Raw genomic sequence first — 22,975 nt, 5'->3', positions numbered from 1 at the left:
CTCCACGGAATTCAGGCTTCAATTACAGCTATCGGTAGCCTATTAAGAATTTGTCATCTGTAAGAATTTACAAAATCTTTTTTATTTCGTGTCATGACAGTGGTTACTGTTATCGGCTTATCATGCTAGGCATGATACAAATTTAGCACCGTTTTACCAAGTGGGTAACTATGGTTACCACAAGGTAAAAGGATAAGCGCGTGGCTCTGGGGCGGGTGGTTCGCGGGTTTATCATAGAACGAACAGTTAACGTTACCCAAACGACTATCACGCTGGAAACAGCCTGGACGGTTCTTTTGATTCTCATGTGAAGGCTGGCTGTGTTATGAGTGTTACGTGCCTTCACTGCTCGGTGTTCCAGTACCGCGCCCGGACGGAAATGTGTCTTCCGGGGGAAAGCTGCTTTCAGCAAACAAGACACCGAGCACATCGCGCCACACAGCCTGGACATCTGCAGCTTTCAACAGCGTGTGCCTTTCTAAGAACGCAAGCGGTTTGATACGCAAATCTATGGCCAGACCTATGCGTCCCAGAGGGGAGAAGAGCCGTGGAAAATCAGATAGAGAACCGTAAGAGCTCAAACCTCAAATTTTGCTATTTCATTCTGATCTTAGTGCCGTCATTCATGGATGTGCACGCAGAGGCGGGTCCGTTGCACGTGCAGACGGAGGATGAGCCACCGGGAGGCGCCACCGTGACCGTGGATGCCGCACAGTTTCAGCTCCAGTCGGTGGGGACCGACGGGGAGTTCAGCGGGGATGACTTGCCGACGGACGCTGGAGCTCAAACACTACTGGCTGATCCGATCACAGAGATCGAGAACGAGGATGGTGAGTGTGCAGGGACAGGCACACCTGGCGAGGACATCGCGGGGAAAACGGAAACAGTGGGCTCCAGTTGCAGCAACGAGAGCTGCATCCCGACCCCTGGCTGTCGGATCTGCTTTCAGGGAGCCGAGCAGGTGAAGTAGGGCCGTTCATTTCATCCGTCTGCGCTATTTATTCGGGGGCTATGCATGTATGCGTCACACAGACGTATTTGGTTGTTCCAGGATTGTATTGTAGGCTACGCCATTCAGAATTAAATTGAGAATGCCCTAAATTCCTGAATTTGAACCAAGTTTGAATTAAAGTAGTAAATGAAAAGAAGTTTGGCAGATGCTTTGCCTTTTCCAGACAGTAACACCACAAGCAATTCTGTGAAAGTTTAGGCACTTGTGCAAAAATGCTGTAAATAGATTTTATCAATTAACTTATTAACTAAATCAAATCAATATTGGGTGTTACCACTTTAAACCAGCTTTTGTCCAGGTACGCTTGTCTTGCACAGAGTTTTTCAAGTTAGCTTTGCAGGTCGGGTTCTTCAATCATCTTGGAGACAGTGCCACATTCCTTCTGGATTTAGTCTGTCTCGGTTTTTAGTCTGTTTCTTCATTAACTGTCTATAGTTTCTTCATGTAATCCCAGACGGACTTGATGTGAAATTAGATCTCCGTTTGGAGCATACCTGCTATTATCAGACTCCTTGTTCATACAAAAATCTCAGTGGATTGCAAAAATTAATGGCGAAAAGGAATGTTTGGACATGTAAACTGATACTTCCTGCTGAGTCTGACACACTACAGCAAAATAAATAAATAACTGGCTTAAAACCTTTTCGCATGTGTGTGTGTAAATACTAATGTGTCTAAGACTTTTGCACAGTAATGTGTATATAACTTTTGTGGACTGGGTGGAAGAGCAGTTTCCCATAATGCACCACCTGTGTTGAATTTCATAACTGAATTACAATTCAGTAAATTCCATAGACTGGTAAATTCATTTTCTTATCATTCCAATTCAACTTCAGTTTCAATTTCCTCTAAGGTGTGGCCAATGCAATTCAAGTGTAAGCTACAACATAGCAATTCATAAATACTGTACATCCAACTGTTGACAAGTGTTAGGGCAGTCTGACATCTTTTAAATTGATTTAGGGGCCTACATAATTCATGCAATATTAGAATATCGGAAACCTCAGTGATTCGTAATGCTTTAAACAGACAGTGTGGTGGTGTGTGTGTGTGTTTGGTGAGATCCATTAGAATATGTGCTGCTCCATTCAAGTCTAATGCTCTTCACTTCCTGCAGCTAATGTGCTTCCTCGAGGCGCCTTGTGTTTGTGTATGTGTGTGTGTGTGTGTGTGTGTAAGTGTGTGCAAAAGTGTTCCACTTAGTTTCAGACTCATTACAGGTCCAAATGAGGATGTTTCTGAAATAATTCATGAATGCACAGATGAATCATTTCCCATCCACTCACTGAGTCATTGTGTGTAGTGTTTCATTCACTCATTTCGACATGGTTCCACAAACACAATGCTCTACTCATCTTCAATGGCAGTATGACACACAATAAAACAGCCATCAGTTATCAGCTCAGTCGTCTGTGTTTTACCATTGTGTGTTGTGATTGGCTGATTGTGTGTGTTGGCTGTGATTGGCTGCAGGGGGAGCTGCTGAGCCCGTGCCGCTGTGCTGGTTCTGTTCGGCATGCCCATCAGCAGTGTCTGCTCAAGTGGATCAGTGAGAAGGGCTCCTGGAGCTGTGAACTCTGCAACTACAGATTCAACATACTGCCTATAAATATCAAACCACCACAACAGGTAAGCACATACATAGGAGTGTCTATTTTAACACTAACTCCGCCCACTGACGTCTGGTTGGGTCAGACAAAATGATGGAAGACGCTATAGGATTAGACATGTGGCACCCGAGCACTCTCCCTTTTCCCATCATATTTCAGACCGGAAAGGCATTTATTTTCAATAAAAAGGAAGAAAATATTTATAAGTATAAAAAGCATTTAACTACTATTTACACTTACTGCAAATAAAATATTGGCATTTTACTGTTTACATAGTGTAAACAGAATCTTTTGCTATTTAAACAGTGCATTTAACGTAAATAAAACAACATTTAACGAATAATTTAAGTCTTGCAAAAGTGTATATCAGTATTTGTTCCTGGTTCATTTTGAATCAAAAAATGATTCATGGTTCAGTAATTGCTCTGAACAATTTACTTACTGATTCAAATGACTAAAGGCCTGTTCACACCAAGAACAATAACTATAAAGATAACCACATTAACATCCACACCAACATTATTATAAGCTTGTGGTGCAGTAATGTCGTCTGCCGCTCTATGCTGGAGCTCTTTAAAGTCGGATAGATTGTGATTTGTAAAACTTTGAAGTTATAATTATTATCGTCCCTGATGTGAACGAGCGATTTCACAATGGTTTTGTGATTCGTTTTGACTGATTCAGTTAAACAAACCAGTCATTTGTTCATGAATGGGACAACACGGCTTGTGCTGTGCTGTCGCCAATGCTGACCAGATTAAAGAATAATAAATAAATATATATATATATTTGTCACATTTGTGTTTAATATTAGTTTCAGTCTGGAGCTCTGACTGTGTTTGTATGTTTTGCCAGTGGCAGACTGTCACCATGACTCTGGTGGAGAAGGTTCAGGTCATTGCAGTGATGCTGGGTGGCATCTTTCTATTGGCCAGTGTGTCGTGGCTGCTGTGGTCAGCACTGAGTCCAGCGGCACTATGGCAACGCAGTGACATCCTGTTCCAGATCTGCTATGGCATGTATGCAGTCATGGACCTTGTGTGTATTGGTGAGACACTAATAGATAAACTCCAACCATATTAGTTCTATACAAAGCCCTTTTCTCAAGCTAATATATGCTGATTTTGCGAGTGCATGTCCATTTAACTTTGGCTGACAAATCGAAAATGATCTAAAAACAAAAGTAGGGCTGGGTTGACCATGTTGATTAATCGATTTTTATCAATTGTGATAAACCGATATTGATTAAAAATCCCAAGTCTATTTCAGGTGATGCATCAATCAAAACTTATTATAAGCATGCCTGCCATCCAATAATTACAATAAGCTTTGTTAATTTTGAAATTAAACCTGAGATTGTGACTGTTTGAAATTCTCAGCTTCAAATTCTCTCAATTATATCACAAAATTAAAACAAATAAATACCATTTTGGCACTCTTCAGTTATAGCAGTTATACAACTTAAAATCATGACTCATGTAATCCCTCAATCACTGTTTCAACCCTGGAAAGATGTTAAACAACAGCTTGTAAACAATGTCCATAACTCAATATTATTTAGCTAGAAAAAAACTCGAGGGAAAAGCATTTTTATTTTTTTATTATTCATATTTTTTACTTATCCTGCTAGTGATATTTAGGCCCGGTTTCACAGACAGGGCTTAGATTAAGCCAGGATTAGGCCTTCAATTAGTTCAACTATATTGTTAAATATTAAATCCGCCTTATGTGAAATTTAAATATCTAAAAATAAATAACAGTTTAATTTAATAGTTTGGTCTTGTTTAGTCACAGCTTTAATTCAGTTCTTTTTTTTTCCCTCAAGCAAATTTGATGTACTTTACTATATATTTACAAATGAATCCACCTCGAATCACATTGAAATCAGAATCAAATCATGAAATCTGTCAATAACCAGCCACTAAAAAAATGTGCTAATAATAGATTTGTGTTTCAGGTCTGATTGTTCATGAAGGTGGAGCTGTGTACAATGTGCTCATGCGCTGGCGGGCCGTTAATCTCTTCTGGGATGTCCAGAACTACGATAAAAGCCGAGACCTGGAGACCACACACAGCCTTCACCGCAACCTGTGGCTGCCTCTCACACACACACACACAGTCTCCAACGCACACTCACAAACCACCCGACTGGAGTCATCACCTCGATGCCCCCTCCACCTCTTCTCCATGTGCCTGAATGTGACCTCTGACCTCTCCCCACAAGAGCAATGCTCGGGCGAGCATGTCGTCAGGGTCACGTCAGTTTGACTCTTTCAGGGACCAATCCACTCTCCCTGCACCATCCTGTTGTGGGAGGGGCTAACCAGTGGGAGGGGCCTCAGTGTTGGGAGGAGCCTTACTTGAAAAGCACTTTAGATATGCAAACTGATTTAAATTATATATTGAATTGTTACTTTGAGCCTGGAGTTCTGGATCAGCCTTTGAGCATCGAAGTAAGACTACAAAGCACACATGGACTTAAAATTATAATGCACACAAAATGTATTACTGCTGTTAGACGAATGAATGTTTCTTTTTGGTTCAGGTTTTCAATTTCCATACTGATAAACTAGTGGCAGTCGCATGGAACTTTCAAATTGGTTGTGAAGGAGCCATTCCTCCCCTTGTTCACCATGGTATCCACACGAAACAAATGCGCGCTCATGATACATTTGAAGTTTTTCTAGGGCTAATTGATGTAATCGATTATGTAATGATATAAAATAATTATTTATAACTACCCATTTTACAGAAAGAGTGTTTAAAGAATAACATTTTAGTACAAAAATATTGGTGATTTTTACTTTCTAGGTTCTAGTTTTGTTTAGGATATCATACATCATCCAGTCAGGCGGTGCAAATGTTCAAATACTACTTCAACAAAAGCTGCGAAAACATTGATTTCACAAGGAAGTAGTGGAGAAACGGGATATCAAAAAAGAAAACATTCAAATAAAATATAAAAAAAACTACATGCATTTATCAAAAACGACATATAGTAGATGAGCATAAGCAATTTGGCACAGTGCTAACAGTAATCATATAAAATGCCAGGTTTATTAGAAAGCTAGATAGGAGCTCATTGCATTACATTGGATTTTTCCCCCTCAGAAATGTGAGTATTGTTTGCTTGTGTAAAACATGGCACCAAAATGCTAGGCTGTTGTGGGCGGTTGCATATGATATACATGCAAACGTTCAAATATTTCAACACAAGCTCAAATCGGATCCGAAAATTCTGCGCATATATTCGTAATGCCACACAGCTCCCATACTACTCTCCATTGGAAACCAAGGGATTTCAAAAGCTCCACAAATATTGAGAAAGCTTTAACTTTGCAACAATGCATTCTGTTGTAGGCATCTGTTTCAATATGACATTCATATAAGCGAGTCCAGCTCTAATTGTACTCTATTCTCACATGATTTTAAATGACCCTCAGAAAGATCTTACACATTGCCATCTGCCAATGCTTGTGTGTATTATGGCGAAAAACTAGTTAGACTGACTTTGGACTATTACTCATTCAAAGTTCATTAATTAATGGAGTTGGTGGTTAGATATTGCAGTAAACTGTGTGATGCTGGTAATCATTGTGCCCTTAAAGGGTTAGTTCACCCAGAAATGAAAATTCTGTCAGTATTTACTCACCCTCATGTTGTTCCAAACCTCTATGTGTTTATTTGTTCTGCTGAACACAAAGGAAGATATTTGGAAGAATGTTTTAATCAAACAGATCTCATTCCCCATTGACTACCATAGTATGTATTTATTCCTATGGTAGTCAATGGGGAATGAGATCTGCTTGATTAAAACATTCTTCCAAATATGTTCCTTTGTGTTCAGCAGAACAAATAAACACATAGAGGTTTGGAACAACATGAGGGTGAGTAAATACTGACAGAATTTTCATTTTTGGGTGAACTAACCCTTTAAGATACCAAACCCTGGCTGAGTGATTTCTGAAGCTACTTGAGACAGATGTATATGTTATATATAATGTTAGGAGTGTAATAATTTATATAAAAATGTATGTTTTAACATCATAAGCACATTGAAAGCCTTCTTAAAACATCTTAAAAGAAGTCTAAATAGAAAATGCAAATTCATTCTGCAGATTTTTACACAAAATCTACACTGAAAAATGCTCAAACGTCTGCTGATTCCATCTGGACATGTTGTTCTTCATCTCTGGAAACTTGACCAGCGTTCATGATTTGGTGCTAACTGATAAGCAAAGTCTACAAAAGATTTCATTCAGATGTCTCAGGCATCAAAAGTGTTAAATGAGATCGGTTCTGCACTGCAAAGAGGGAACGTTTTAATGAATGTAAGAGTCTTGGAGTTTTGTTATGTTTATTGCCTATAAACTAATGCACAGTAAAGATACAAATTGAGAAAGATTTTCCTGTCGTTTTTTAGTGTTTTTATAGGCTTAGAGTAGAAAAATAATAGGACCAGAGGGAGGAAAATCAAATAGTATAATCACAATCTTGCAGTTCAACAGAAAAGTTTTATAAAATATACAGCTCCTCAGAATTATATAATATACAATATAAACATTGCACATGTAAAACAGACTCGTGTGTTTGCATATCTGTGTTTGTGTTTTTTTTAAAGGCACTGGACTGAGTGCAGCTTATTTCGGGGACTGGACTTTCTGCCTGCAGATATCCAAAGAAATGCAACTGGACTTGATTTAAAATGTTAATACAACATAAGATTTATGAACAGACGTGTACATGTGGCACAGTTTTAAGCACAACAACAGAATGTCTATGGAACATGATAGTGTCTGTTGTGAAAGTGTCTCTGTCTTTGGTTTTTTAGCACTCGGCATTGAAGGGTCAGTCTTTTTTCGTGATTAAACATTGTGCTACGTTTATCCACAAAGGCACATTTAGGAAAAGAGTTTGTCAGGAATGAGAGATCACCAGTTGCTGCCGTGGCTGCTGATTGATTGACAAGTGCTGAAACGTTTCTTCACTATTAGACTGATGTAAGCCTTCATGAGTTTTGCGATGTCCATCACCTACAGAGACAATCAAATAGAGGTATAAATCAAATATAAATCAAATTAATATATTTTACACTTTTATTTTATTTTTGTGAAATAGTAAGTAATTGTGTTGTTTTTATTAGTTTTTCTTTAAATATGTCTTTATAGTTTTAATAAATATTTATTTCAGGTTTAGTTTTAGTTAGTTTAGTACTTTAAGTTATACCAAATGAAAAATAAATAAAATGAAATAATTAATGATCATGTTTATTTTTCAAAAGGTTTTGATTAAACTAAAACATGGTTATTCAAGCCTTCAAAATGACATACCAAAAAATAAAATGATGTAAATGTGAGGAGTGTTTATGGATGGTTGTTAAGTGGCAATGGTGGACAGTAATGAGGCATTAATACTCTAATACTGTATTAGCATTAAGTTTGGGAAAAATTCAATGGATTATATCTTATTTTTTATTCAACTACAATGCCAAAATAAAGAACTAAAGACTCGCTTTGACCCTGTTTACACCTGGTATTAAGATGCGTTTCGGTCGATCGGATCACAAGGAGAAGAGGGAGATGCATTCCAGTTTACACCTGGTGTTTTAATCTCTATTGTCCACTTTCAAACACTTCTGTCCTGATTTCTTCAAGGGAAGGGTCTATGGGCGGGTACATTTATGGGATTTTTCTGATCTTTCGATCCAATGGACGAAATAAGCTTACGCAATTTACATATGAAATACACCAGAGATGACAAAAAACAAGAAGAAAACACGCAAAGCATCAGCTTTCGATTCTGGTCTGAAACCAGCAAGACCAACCGAACGCTGTGAGTGAATTTTAGAAATCAGGAATGGTGAGAGAACATTGTGCTTGGTACGTTCAAACCAAACTTAGGTCTTTAGCCGACAAAGTTTAAATCCCGTCTATTTAATTGGCTAGAACTACAAACTGATGAGTTAAATGTTTGAATCATTCAGAGTGAGTCTTGAGTTAAAGGAGTAGTTGACTTTTAAAAAAAACTTTTGCTGATAATTTACTCACCCTCATGTCATCCAAGATATCCATGTCATTCTTTCTTCAGTCGAAAAGAAATTAAGATTTTTGTTGAAAACATTCCAGGATTTTTCTCCATATAATGGACTTCAATGGTAACCAAACGGTTCAAGGTCCCTGTTCAAAGGGCTTTAAACGATTCCAGACGATGAATAAGGGTCTTATCAAGCGAAACGATCGCTCATTTAAAAAAAAAAAAAACAACAAAATTTAAGTTTTATAATCTCAAATGCTCACTTTGCTCTGTTCAGTGTGACTCTCCTGTTCGAACTCGTTTATCAAAATGAACGAATCTTTTTTCGTGTCATTTGGTTCGTTAAAAAAATTATAATTATATTTATATAATTGATAATACCCTTATTCATCGTCTGGAATCGTTTAAAGCCCTTTGAACAGTTTGCACTGAAACTGTCTTTTAGACCTTGAACCGTTTGGTTCCCATTGAAGTGCATTATATGGAGCAAAATCCTGAAGTGTTTTCATCAAAAATCTTAATTTCTTTTCAACTGAAGAAAGAAAGACATGGACATCTTGGGTGACATGGGGGTGAGTAAATTATCAGCAAAAGTTTTTTTTAAAGTGAACTACTCCTTTAACAACTCAGAAAAAAATGGGTCCTTGAAAATGATCCTTAAATGTGTGGAAGAACGATAATTAAGTTACTATAAATAACAAATGTTAGTGTATTGTAGAAGCATGGGAAACAGTTTGTACCATGATGGTGTTGAAGAGGAGCTCTCGTCCCTCCACGCTGATCTTGTACATGTTTGGCTGCGGTGCACCAAAGGACAGAATGACCTCGTAGAGAAACACCTCCAGAGGCCACGCCTCCCCGCGCTTGTACACGCACACCCCCTTACGACTCACGCCCAACCACAGCTCTCCAGGATACACACCGTCGACACACTGATGCACACAGAGAATATAGTCAGCGACACTCCTGGCTGATGACGTGAGTGTCAGTGTACTGGTTTGACCTACATTATGAGGACCCAAAATTCTTATAGTGTGTATTCAGGTTTCAGGCCACGCCCCCTACATTATGAGGACACCCCAATGTACACATACTAAATTATTTTTTATTAAAAATGTAAAAATGCTGAAAGTTTTCAGTGATGGGTAGTTGTACCAACATGTGTGTGTGTTCTCACCTCCACATCAAAGAGGGTGGAGCCATATCCCTGCCATTCCTTGATGAGACCCATGTACTTTTTCATGGCTTGGTCCTGTTCCATCCCCTGCAGTTTACGCCATTTCTCCACCAAACAGCTTCTAAGCCCCGCCTTCTCGTCTTGCAGCCATGCATCTATGGCCCCAGGCTCCTCCACTTGGCGCTGTCGCCCCAGTGTCCCTCGGAAGCTCCGCCTCAGCGTGCCTTCCAGGAAACTCCCTCTCTTTCTGTCAGTGGATGGTGTGGCAGATGCAAAGCACCGAGCGGACTGCTGTACTCGAGCACGCAGACGGGCCATGGGGAACACCTGCTCCAACTCAGGCAAGACACTCTGCGTAGAGAAGTCTCCCAACAAATACTGCAGCCGAAGAGCGGCCAGAAACTGCAAAGTCTCTTCTGGGGCAGGATACTGACCCCTAATGACAGCTTCATGAGCCTGTGAGAGAGAGAGAGAGTTTGTGAAACATTTACAGTGAAGAAATTGCCCTGAAAATCGTTTGTTTTTGGCTTGAAAGTCAATAGGTTTATTATTAAAAAACTGTACATGAATGATTGAGTGTGTATTTGTGTGTGACCAACATAATAGAAGACTATGTTATGATACGTTCTGAGACAATGCATTTGTTTGCATGTGCACATAGACCAAAAATCTGGCTATTTACTGTATCGACCTTTTTTTGTAATGACTACACAATTCTTTGAGCTGCCACATTAATGTAATTTACTCTGCAATTATTTGTAAATGTGATTAAATAATACGTATCAATGTATGCATATTTAAGTGATTGGCAGTCCTGTTATTTATGTATTTTAAGGCCAGATATTAAACTGAAATCAGACCTGCTCAAACATGAAAGCAAACTCCACACTGTCAGCAGGAACGCTCTCAGGTTCTGAGAAACAGAAAAGCTTGAAATAAAACTTCCAGCCATCTCCTTCCTGTTCTTTATCTGCCAACCTGAATGAGAGAAATATAGAGAGTGAATGAATAATATCACAACATTTTTCCCCACATAATGAAAATAACAATAACATGTGCTTTTAACAATGATTTTTTTGGTAATGTGATGCATAAAATCTTCCTATAGTACACGACGGAAATCACACCAGCTGATTAATGACCCACTCTTTTTTCAGCCAATCAGAAAACGCTCTCTGCCTCATGTATTTATGTTTCCTCAAATATCTTTATAGGGCAGCACCTTTAAATCATTTTACATCAGATTAAGTGTTCTATATTGATGGTTTTAATAGTTTACAATTACAGCATTAATAAAAAAGAATATACAATTTATATATATATATATATATGTAAATAAATATAACATTTTAAGGTATGTGATTCACTCACTTCTCAAACTTAGCAAGGACGTCGGCCACCACAGTCCTGGACTCTATGGCTCGGTCTGTGATGTCATTATGTTCAAACAAAGCGAACATGTTCTTACAATCGTCCATGGAGAGACCCTTCAACAGCTTCTCAACCACCTAGACACACACACACACATATAGTTACTGTGGGTCTGAAGCTCACACGTATCTGTGTGTGGATGTGTTTTTCTGTTGTGTACCTCTCCTGCAGTTGTGTGTGAGTTAATGGTTATTTTGCAGGACCCGCCACCATGGCAGTAAACTGTCGATGTCATTTCCTGTCTGCTCAGTATGGCCCTCAGCTCCTCCTGTGAAGGAACATATTCGCGGCCACGCACGTGCCGCAAGGCATCTTGGGAGAATACAGCATACCGTTCCATCTCGGTACCTGGGTACAGCTCTCGTGTCCTGAGTAGAAAATCAGTCACAATTAATATTTTTTGGGCGGTCAGGAAGATTTTTAAAATATTTAATCACTTGTGCTCAGATTTGATCAAAACTCAAGTAAAAACAGTAAAACTGTGAAATATTATTGTAATATAAAATACCTGTTTTCTATGTAAATTTAAAATGTAATTTATTCCTGTGATGCAAAGCTGAATTTTCAGCATCTTTACTTCAGTCTTCAGTGTCACATGATCCTTCAGAAATAATTTTAATATGCTGATTTGGTGCTCAAGAAACATATATTATTATTATAAAATGTTATTTTACCATGATAACATTTTCAGGATTGTTTAATGAATAGAAAGTTCTTTAACATTCTAAAGGATCAATGTAATGCATCTTGCTACTGAATGGTAGTGTATTGTGCAGTAAGCAAGTATTGATCTTTAATTATCAAATTTATCTCCTTTTTAAACCCATGGCATTCTGACAAGACAAAATAATCCAAAATCCAAAGCCCACAAGCTCACTGACCTTTTCAAGTGAAATTTCAGGTATTTGAGAACACTTCTGGAGGCGGGGCTGAATGTGCAGCACATGCAGGCTATGATTCGCCAGCCACTAATGTGTGCGGGGCCAGCAGGCTTCGGGTGGTGTGCTGTCTGTTTGATAAGCTGGCAGAAGAGCTCGTCTCTTAGGGGTCGTAGGTCATGCGCCGTCTGCAGGAGCCCCTGGATGTGAGGGATGGGACTGGCTTCGGACTCTAGCTGATGAAGAACGTTGAAGATCTTGAGGGCCTCAGCCTGCAGCGTGCCATAATTTCTCCCTTTGTCAGCTAAAAACATGAATATACAGAGTGATTATTACCATTAGTGTGTATTAGAACATATATATCAAGTCACATTTATTTATATAGCGCTTAATACAATACAGAGAGTTTCAAAGCAGCTTCATAGTAATAAACAGGAAAATAGCAGTGTCCATGTTGCAAAGTTCAATCATTTCGAACCTCAATTTCAGCAAATATACAGTTCTACAGAAGACAGTGTCAATGTTGATTCAGTTCAGTTTAATAACAGTGAATGTTCATTAGTTATTATGAATCAAACTCTAAAGCTAAAGTCAGTTCAATGTTGATTCAGTTCAGTTCAATAACAGTGAATGTTCATTAGTTATTATGAATCAAACTCAGTTCAACTATAAAAAGCTCTACAGAAGACAATATTGACATGATTCAGCTAATGTCAGTTCAATGTTGATTCAGTTCAGCTCAATAAGTGTTCAAGTTGAAGAGTTCATCAATAATGGAAAAAAATGATTCAACTATAAAGCAGCTCTGTACAAGACAAGTATCTTTATTTAGTTAAAATTAGTTTCAGTTTAGTCAAATTGATAATAATACTGAATATTAAGTGTATTTTAAATGTGTATGTGTTTTACTCACAGCTGAGCTGTGCATCTCCATAGGGTAAAGGCAGGAGGGCTGTATGTAGAGGGTGGTGTGTGTATCGCAGTATTGGATTCCTCTTGTAGATCTGCTCCACCACCTCTGAATTCAGACAGTTCTCCTGAAAACAAACATTAACAACATTTCAATAAAATTATGTTAAAAAACGTAAATGCATATGTACTCGTGTGCTTGTTACCTTGATGTCCTGTATAAGTTGCTGTGTGTGAGTATCCATGAGCGGTTTGCTGTCGATGCAGGTCTGTACAGCGTTGGCCCATCGACTAGCCTCCGTCTGCAGCTTAGAGTACAGCCTGTATGAATGCTTACGACCAAACACGCTCACGTTCCAGTAGCCTAGAGGCACAAGCATATAGAGTCTGATAAAGATGTAAATGTTTGTTGGTATACTCTACTGTTTATGTGCACGCAGGTGTGTGTTTACCGGTCTCTTTGAAGACTCTCTCATCGGGAACGATCACGGAGCAGAGGCTGTTAAGCACTAAAGAGCCCAGTTTAAGAGCGTTTCTCTCTGAGCTTTTATAATAATCCACAGAATTGTGAGTCAGCACAAACCAGCGCTTCTTCAGCTTAAGATTCCCACGACTGCTGCCCCGAATCTCTTTGTACAACCAACCTGGAAACCAAAACAGAGAGAAACAGACAGAGAGAGATTTGATATATTTTTACATACGGAAAAATTCAGTTTGTGGTTGAAGGCATCCTAACATGGTGGTGTTGATTTGAAAGTGAACACTATAGCATGTAATTGTGGTCTACGCCATCTTTTCTCTTCACTCTTTATTTGTCCAAACACTAAATAACCATCTTCAAAAATGAACCAATAAGTATGTAATACTTATTAGGTATAATTCATATTAATTCATATAATTAATGTCCCATATCAAATCAATTAGGGTCATTGTGTGTCAACTAGAGGTCCCCAGCTCAGATTTTTAATTTTGCTCATATTTCTTTCTCGTAAATATTATAAATCAAAATATTCAACCACTATATTGTAGGATATCTTTAATACAGACATGCAAACTTTGGGGGAAAAAACACAAAAAGTGCTTTTCCCATTTTGAATGTGTAATATCACCATTAGCATTTAATGCAACAAGGATTGCTTAAATCAATAGATTTTATTAATAGGTCTACCTATCTATGAGAAAAGTCATTTTCGCCCACCTGTAATTTGGATCTAAATCTCAGGTGAAAATTGTGATTTTGACCCCCCATTCACAGAATAGTGAATTACTCGGTAAATACAGATCCATTGCATTTATTAATTTGGTTGATTTGGCATGACCCAATAATGAAATGAATTTGTATATTAAGCATTTCAAAAAGCATACAATGTGTCAAATTCCTAAATAATCAGAATAAAAAAAAATCCTGTTATTATCTAACAAAACATCTATAAAGTTTTTCGTTCATCCAGCTTTACTCTGATTCTATGACTGACTGACTGGCTTTTGATTTGTCCGAACAGGTGACCTCTCACCCCTGATGATGAACTCCTGTCCTTGCACACGTGTGTCTCCTTTCGTGCGTTGGAGCAATGTAATCCAGTGATGCATTTCCTCTGCTGACTCAGCCATGCAATGTAGAACACGATGGGCAGTAATTATTACAAAGGCATTTGGCCTGGATAGAGAGAAATTGCAAAAACATTTTAAATATTTTATTGTCTACATGATAACGCAAATGTGTTGTTTTTCTCAGAGAGAAAATAAAATGGTTATTGTGAAATTACGTGTACACATTTACATTAATTTCACAGATGCCTTTATCCAAGGCCTTATTACAAATGGGGAACATTACAAACTGTGATAGAGTCAACAATATACAGTACATAGTACACAAGTTCAGTAAAAAAAAGAGAAAATGAGACTAAAATAAGTCACAATGTGATTTCACAGTGCAACTTTCTCAGTTGCAACATTTTGTAATTATGAATTTATAAATTCATAATTACAAAATGTTGCAACTGAGAAAGTCACAATTGTTAGATATAAATCCGCAATTATTTCCTTTTCAAAAATGTAAAAAATAAATGAAAAAAATATATATAGTATATAATATAATAATATAAGATATAGTGTATATATAATGTAAAATAATAGCAATATTTAAAGAAAGATCAATAATACAAGTGCAGATCACCAATCCACTAAACTGCCTTTTAAAGTTTTTGTTTCAAAAGCAACAAGACAGAGAGGACAGTGTGTGTGTTTACCTTTCTGGGTTGTCAGAGGCGCATACAGAATCAATCATTCCCACATCCAATGTGCCCTATGAAAAACACAAACATCTTTTCTAAATCTTATCTTATGAATTGTCTCCAAATTTGTGTGTGGTCCTGGAAAAACCCTCCGTTGTGACCAAATTTGTCCAAAAAGACATTAATACCAGTAATTTCTGAGTGGAAACAATTTTTTGGTCCCAATTAGGAAAATAATAAATTATGTTCTCTGATGTATTTAGGTTTAATGGATAGATTATACAGTTTGTACAGAATAAAAATCATTATGTCTAAGGAAAGTCCCCAGAATATGTGTATGTGTGTGTGTGTTTAATACTCACCACGGCATTCTGAGGATTTGCTTGTTCATCATGCATCTCTCGAATTTCCTGTTCTGTCGACATGTGTACCTGACTTAACACGCTAAACCAATGACTGCACACAACACACAGAGAATAATTAAAAACCTCAATTCGATGGTTTTACATATTTACTAAGTAAGCATCAAGGCTGAAAGCACACAGGATTAAAAAACACAAACAATAACCACACTTACCTGGAATCTTCTGCAGTTTCTGCAACAAGGTGGTATGTTCTTCCTGGCATAACAATGTCAATCCCATTCTCCTTCCCAGTTACATCAATAATCTCTCTAATAAAACAACACAAAAATAACAGGTCAAGTCACCTTCATTTATATAGAGCTGCATACATTACAGATCGTTACAGTTACAAAGAGGAAAGTAATGATCAGTGATGCAAACAGAATTAAACATTTGCTGTAAAGCGTCATTCTTTCTTCAGTCGAAAAGAAATTAAGGTTTTTGATGAAAACATTCCAGCATTTTTCTCCATATAATGGACTTCAATGGGAACCAAACGGTTCAAGGTCCAAAAGACAGTTTCAGTGCAAACTGCAAACTGTTGAAAGGGCTTTAAATGATTCCAAATGATGAATAAGGGTATTATCAAGTGAAACAATCGCTCATTTAAAAAATAATTAACAAAGTTTAAGTTTTATAAGCTCAAATGGTCACCTTGCTCTCTTCTGAGATGCGCGTGGCTCTCCTGAACCAAAATGAACGAATCTTTTCCAGAGTCAACTCGTTCATTTCGTTTGTTGACAAATGACACGAAAAAAGATTTGTTCATTTTGATTTTTTTTTTAAATGAGCAATCGTTTCGCTTGATCAGACCCTTATTCATCGTCTGGAATCGTTTAAAGCCCCTTGAACAGTTTGCAGTTTGTACTGCAACTGTCTTTTGGACCTTGATCCGTTTGGTTCCCATTGAAGTCCATTATATGGAGAAAAATCCTGGAATGTTTGCATCAAAAACCTTAATTTCTTTTCGACTGAAGAAAGAATGACATGGATATCTTGGATGACATGAGGGTGAGTAAATTATCAGCAAAAGTTTTTTTGAAAGTGAACTACTCCTTTAAGCCCTTTAAAAGTGTCAAGAATAATGAGGCAATAGAGAATGACCATAGCTCTACAGATCTAGTGTCACACTGATTGTGACTGAACCTGAAACCTTTGTGTAGTGTACTTCCTGAAGTCTTACTTAGCTTCATGCATGTCCAGCATGCCTTTCATCCGCTCCTCTGTGTCGTTCTCGTAGTAGATGAGTTTGCTCTGTCGCAGGACGAACCAGCGGCGTCTCCAGTTGCGTCGAGAGAGTGTGGAGGATCCTCCGCCCTTCTTCAGCAGCCAGCCCTGTTTGAGTGCCTCTTGTCTGCTCCTGAACCACAGAAATGTTTCATCCTTGAGCACACACCAGCGACGCTTCCAGGAGTTCAACAGGCCACCTGCAACAAACAACCAGGCACATTCAAGCTATTAAAAGTCATAAAACAGGTATCTTCCATGCAAATTCAATTTTTGTCCTAATGAGATACTGCATGGCTGCCACAAATAGTTAAAGTTAAGATTTTCTAATGAGCTGTGCTGAGTAGCCCCGCCCACTGAAATTTTAGAGTAAAATAAAAAAGAAACAAAACACAAAAAAGCAGCACACCTATAGCTGAAATAATCTACAAAACTAAGTCTGTATTGAGTTTGAACCTTTAAGTTACCTTCAGAAATATTTGGAAAGAAAATGTGATATCAATTTCATTACACTGTATTGCAAGCATGTAATTAAACAAACAATAATGAAGAGGTGTTGAGAGAAGAGTTGGCAGGCTATTTACCTTTAATATAAAGGAAGCTGTGGAAATAGGGGAGAGTGACACAACTATAGACAGAATCCCGCCGGTAAGATGATTCATCGTCGGTGTCAAACCTTTCAAAGTCATCTTCACTGTCCTCAAACTGACGGAAAGATACAGGGACACACAATCAGCAATTACATATAAACAAGATTTAACAACAAATGTTTTTAAAGTCATGAAATGACATGCACAACTCTTTCTCCTTTAGTAATGTTAAGTACGCAACCATTCAAAAGTTTTGGGTGAGTAAGATTCTTTAATGATTTTGAAAGAAGTCTGTATTTACAATGAGATTTATTTAAAGCTACACTGTGTGATTTTTACCCTCATCTAGCGGTGAAAAGATATATGACCATCCAGTGAATATTAGTTTCTGTTCCTCTCAAATCTCAATTCCGATTTCGTTTTAACTCCTACAGTGGCCAATGTAGTCCAAGATTAACATGGCTTCCAGTTCGACCTCGTCTATGAGTGTTTACTCAAAGGTAAATGCAAAAGGCGAAGCTTGAATTAACGGGTATGTCCCTCTTTGGCTAATGTACTTTCAAGATGGAGGGGCAACATGGCGACCGACATTAGAACCCCTTACCCGTATGTATTTTCAATGGCATATTATACACTCACGAGAATACTTTATTACTTAAACGAAGTAAATATACATTAATGAGGACATATATTTTTTGAAAGAACTAAGTGTTTTTAGCTCAGAATAAACTAAAAGAGTTACACAGTGTAGCTTTAATGAAAAAAACCAGAAACATTTTAGAATATGGAAACAGCAATATTGGGAAATATTATTACAATTTAAAATAACTTGTAAATAATACATTTTAAAATGTAATTTATTCTTGTGATGAAAAGCTAAATTACAGCAGCCATTACATCAGTCTTCAGTGTCACATGATCCTCCAGAAATCATTCTAATATGCTGATTTGGTTTGGATTGATAAACAGAATTTCATGCCTTTCATGTGCCCATTAACCAACATCAGAGCACCATGAACATGCAAATTTGTTGTTAAATGACAATAATCTTTCTCTTGGTGAAATCCCTGCATCTTTTAATGAATCTGATTCATCCACCATGCAGAAAGTGTGTGTAAAACTCACTGAAGATTGTGGCCCGTCTGAGCTGAAGCGGTACGCCCCTGAGCTGACACTGGTGCTGGTTGTGAAGGAGCTGCGATGGTCACGTGACCAGTGGTCATTGTGAGGTGGTAGGCAGGGAGGTCGCATGATGAGGCCTCCATCATAATCATCTGCATCATAATCTGAATCTTCATCGGGAGGGATTAGCTCCGCCTCTTCTTCCTGAACAGCGTGAGAGTAGGTGGAGCCACTGCTTGAGGGTGGAGCATGATAGGCTGAGGGCATGGTGATAAGTGGGGCTAAGGGCGGGGGCATACGGTCATTAGCATAAGGATCCTCCTCAGAGGAATCATCGCTGGTGCGGATTCCACTGGTGCGCTGGCCGTCTGAGTGGCCGTGCTCGCTGGGATTAGGCGAGTCTTTGAACCCGTCATCCACTCCCAGACCTTCATCCACCTCATCTTCCTCACCTCTGGCGACCCCCTGCTGTGAGCCACTGGATCCCCCCAGCGAGCTCTCGATGTTACGCACGCACTCGTCGATCTCATCGAAGTTGAGCGATGTGAGGAACTGCTGTGCAGCCTTGCAGGCCTCTTCTTCCAGCCTGCGCAGCTCCTGATCCCGCAGCCACTGCAGACGATGCAGCGAATGCGTGGTTAGACTCTGCTCCTGAGCCTCTTTCTGTCGCCGCAGGCCTTCAATCTCACGCTCCAAACGCAAGATCTCCTCCACCTGTGACGCCTGGTTTGTTTCTGCTTCGAACACCTGCTCCGCCAGTGATTTCTCTGCTACTGGACTCTCGGGAGGACCACTCTCAAATGGCACAATACTGTTCACTGGTGTGGTACTTTCAGGTAATACATTTTGAATCGGCTCATTTTTCACTTCTTCCTTTAATCTTCGAGCCTCCTCTGCCTGCATAGAAAAGATTATATATCACTTGATTTGGTTGTGTTTTGAATTCTGCTTTAAAACAAAACTAAAAACTAAAGTGGATGGATAGTAATAGATTTTGATTTCTTCTACTAACCGCTTGTGCCAGGAGCTCCAATTCCATGCACCGTCTCTCTCTGCCAAAAAAGCATCACAAGAAGATCAGAAACTAGCATTATAAACACAAACACAGGTATACAAATACAGGGAATTGTCGCACCTCTCTAGTGCCTCCTGTTCTTCTCTTCGTCTCCTTTCCTCTTCTTCCCTCTTCCTCTTCTCCTCTAGAAGGTGAATGTAGAGCCGTCGTGCCCTTTGGCCTCTGAGCCTCTTCTGTAGGGTGATGGTGGCCCAGCGCATTGTCTGGAAGCGTCGGCGCCAAAACAGTGCACGGTAGTTTTTCTGAATGACAACAATGCACTGCAACAGCCGCCTGTATTGCAACCTATAACCAACAGAGGGCAGAGAGAGAAACACATTAGAGTTGACACCGACCGTGAGTAAGTTTACGTGCATTTGCATGTGTAAGTGTGTTTACCGTGCTCTATAACCCAATATATGAGCTTGGATAATTGAAGCCGCTTTGAGCACTTCTGTTTCTCTTTGTTTCTCTAACCGCAGCTCCAAACTCTCTCTCATAAACACCTACAAAAATACAACCAATGAAAAGCCATCATTTACACCAGATCCACCAATCATGATGGATCTGGAGTATAAAACCAATAAATGATTAGGTTTAGATCCAAGCATCTTTCAACCTGCTTTACTTTCACAAAAGCTTGCTTATGCACCATCCTATTTTAGGTTAATGGAGAGAATGGGAGAGCGTATATCTTAGGTTACCTGTTAACTTCGGTTGACGGTTCTCAAAGTAATGATTAAATTGTGTTGTGAAGAACTTTCCAAAGTATTCTATGTCATCTACCAACACAGTCACACATTTCAAAGAACATGATGTTTCTCACCTTGGTTTTTCCCAGCTGCCATTCAGCACCGCTGTTGTCATAGATCTGCAGCAGAAGGAAGCACCGCCCCTTGATGTCATCTGATGAAGCCACGCCCCTCATCAACACATAGTACCTGGCAAAAATAAAAAAAATAAAACAGTATTGTGAACCAACTTTGCAGGAGAGTTCAATCAAAGTCAGTTAACAGTGTAAATCCTTTCATGGGGACAGAACAATGCAAAATTATGATACCTTGTGTGACCAAAAATTGGGAACGGTTTTGTTGCACATCCACCTGTGAGTATTTTAGACCTTTATATCAAATCTTTCAGCAGCCTAAAAATGGATCTTACTTTTATATGCCAATATTGCATTCAAATCTGTGTCCACTACATGATTACCAATCAAAGATGCAGGAAATTCAGTAAAAACAGAAAGCAAGCAGTAATAGCGCAATGTAAATTCAGGGTGAGTTTAAAAGTGTTATTTGCATAGAAAGGAGGACTGTTTGGACTGAAAAGAATGACAATGACTTAATTGAACTATGCCTAAAGAGGTGTCGGAAAAAACGTAAACTTTAAATAAAAATCTCTTTGCATTTTCATTGAATAAAAATGATAGAATGGAACATTTTCAGAATGAATCATTTTTCAGTATGAATATGTGAGTTTTGGGGCACAAACCTGGAACAGAAATCATTGAACGTTCTCCTGACTGGGAACCCAGAACGTCTGATTTTAACCGTCTCCAACATCCCAGAATATCTCAGCTGGTTGAGGACTACAGACTGCTCAAACTGATCGGGCATCTGCGATTAGAGAGCGACAGAGACATTTTAACAATTCAAATTACCACATTTGCTTCATTTAAAAAAAGTGTTTCAGCTTCAGCCTGAAAAGTTAGAGGTCACAAATCTAAATTAGCTGAATTAATTCTGCTTTCAAATATAGACTGGTTGAGTTTTGAGTGGATTCATTCTTCAGACACACTAAGTGGGCCATCATCACCCCCTCTCCCCCTGACCTCCGACCTTGTGTGGGGGTGAGGTCGGAAACGGGGCGCTGTGATCCCCGCTTCTAAATGTCATCTCTGTGGAAGGAGGAATGAACCAGAAAGACTGGCGAAAGAAAGTGAGATGAAGAGATGAGTGGTGAATGAGCGCTGTGAGAGGAAGGTCAATACCAACACACACACTCACACTCACACAATCATTCATTATAGTTAGAGGCACATTAACATACTGATACATGCAGCACAAGTCACAGAAAGCAGACAGGATCAATGTCAGAGTACTTCATGGGGGGAGGGACAAAGTCTCTCTTTAATTGTCTCCCAGCAAAACAAAAACTAGCTACATATTATATCATATATTATAAACTGACAATTCTGTCTTCATTTACTTATCAGCAGTGTTCCAAAACCTGTGTGACTTTCTTTCTAGAGTGGGACACAAAATATGATACTCAGTGAAAAATGTATCAGTGTTTGTGCACATACAATGGAAGTTGTTTTTGACCACATTGACTTTCAAGGTATGGGCAAGACCAGCTATCAAAATATCTTGAAGATATGTTCTACAGAAGAAAGTCACAGGTTTGGAACGACACAAATAAATGATGACAGAATTGTGCTTTTTTTGGGTGAACTACCCCTTTAAGAATCAAACCATATGAACATAGCAAGCTGTTTTCATAAATCTCTTCTTAATTATCAAACAGATAGACAGCAGTCAGACATCTGTCTAAACACCACTGTATCAGTTCTATTGTTCTACATCAACAGTGTAACTGGCTATTGGCTAAACGCTTAGTTTAATAATATATGAACGTCTCTTACTGTGCAGAAAAGTGTCCTTTCTCATCCTGTGACCGTCAGCAGCTCTGAGTGAGTGTATGTTCACAACAGTCCAGAGATCAACTGGTCAGCTCACACACACATACACACACACACCCCCCAACCCCTCGCTCTCATTCACACACTGCTTGTTACCATGGAGATCAGACCCATGCTGGGCTAATTTGTGCTCAAGGGGGGAGGGGGGTGATGGAGGGAAATGCATTGTGGGTAAAAAAGGGGCAGAAGCCACCCCAGCTGTTTACATTCAAATAAAGTGGATAGAGAGAGATAGACATACAGCTGAAATGAACTTGACAGAAAGATAGACATATGGACAAATATATAGATGTGAATTGTACATTAAAATTAATTCATTAATTCACTAGCTGTTTATAATAAGATATTTTAGTGAGGAATATTTTAATTTGTAATTAATTTTAAATATTAATAGATAGATAAAACAGATACATCAATATACTGTATGTCATATTTGTTTTTGTAAATAAGATGATGATATACATTTAAGTTGTTTTTACTATAAAAAGTCAAGTCAAATTTAGAGAAAAAAGAAAGAAAAATATAAGAAAAAAATATAGTCAAATTTTTTGGTGGCAAAAAAATAACGAAAATAGACATCTGTTTGATTTCAC

At 38.5% G+C, this 22,975-nt stretch overlaps 2 protein-coding genes across 2 annotated transcripts in view; one reads left to right on the top strand and one right to left on the bottom strand.

Annotated features, from left to right (window-relative positions):
• Positions 1-213: 213 nt before the first annotated feature.
• marchf11 (membrane-associated ring finger (C3HC4) 11) lies at positions 214-6,297 on the top strand. The gene is made up of 4 exons (XM_039694659.2): positions 214-961; positions 2,486-2,641; positions 3,478-3,670; positions 4,580-6,297. The coding sequence occupies exons 1-4, from the start codon at positions 626-628 to the stop codon at positions 4,888-4,890; spliced, it is 996 nt and encodes a 331-aa protein (XP_039550593.2). The 5' UTR covers positions 214-625; the 3' UTR covers positions 4,891-6,297.
• Positions 6,298-6,962: 665 nt separating this feature from the next.
• The window catches only part of myo10 (myosin X), a 44,332-nt gene continuing 28,319 nt past the window's right edge, over positions 6,963-22,975 (bottom strand). The window contains exons 20-41 of the mRNA XM_039694683.2: positions 21,173-21,297; positions 20,508-20,622; positions 20,081-20,187; positions 19,763-19,987; positions 19,640-19,679; positions 18,631-19,524; positions 17,500-17,620; positions 16,872-17,115; positions 15,862-15,957; positions 15,647-15,740; positions 15,300-15,355; positions 14,565-14,707; positions 13,503-13,694; positions 13,257-13,414; positions 13,055-13,178; positions 12,145-12,445; positions 11,424-11,631; positions 11,204-11,340; positions 10,693-10,810; positions 9,833-10,288; positions 9,396-9,587; positions 6,963-7,655 (exon numbers count right to left, since the gene is read on the bottom strand). Coding sequence (XP_039550617.1) covers positions 7,554-7,655; positions 9,396-9,587; positions 9,833-10,288; positions 10,693-10,810; positions 11,204-11,340; positions 11,424-11,631; positions 12,145-12,445; positions 13,055-13,178; positions 13,257-13,414; positions 13,503-13,694; positions 14,565-14,707; positions 15,300-15,355; positions 15,647-15,740; positions 15,862-15,957; positions 16,872-17,115; positions 17,500-17,620; positions 18,631-19,524; positions 19,640-19,679; positions 19,763-19,987; positions 20,081-20,187; positions 20,508-20,622; positions 21,173-21,297 — 4,248 coding nt within the window. The 3' untranslated portion in view covers positions 6,963-7,553. The remainder of the gene's footprint in view (positions 7,656-9,395; positions 9,588-9,832; positions 10,289-10,692; positions 10,811-11,203; positions 11,341-11,423; positions 11,632-12,144; positions 12,446-13,054; positions 13,179-13,256; positions 13,415-13,502; positions 13,695-14,564; positions 14,708-15,299; positions 15,356-15,646; positions 15,741-15,861; positions 15,958-16,871; positions 17,116-17,499; positions 17,621-18,630; positions 19,525-19,639; positions 19,680-19,762; positions 19,988-20,080; positions 20,188-20,507; positions 20,623-21,172; positions 21,298-22,975) is intronic.

This window comes from Pimephales promelas, chromosome 5 (genome assembly GCF_988280905.1).
Source record: "Pimephales promelas chromosome 5, fPimPro1.hap1.1, whole genome shotgun sequence".
Taxonomy (NCBI): Eukaryota; Metazoa; Chordata; class Actinopteri; order Cypriniformes; family Leuciscidae; genus Pimephales; species Pimephales promelas.
This window is presented reverse-complemented; position numbering and strand designations above follow the sequence as displayed.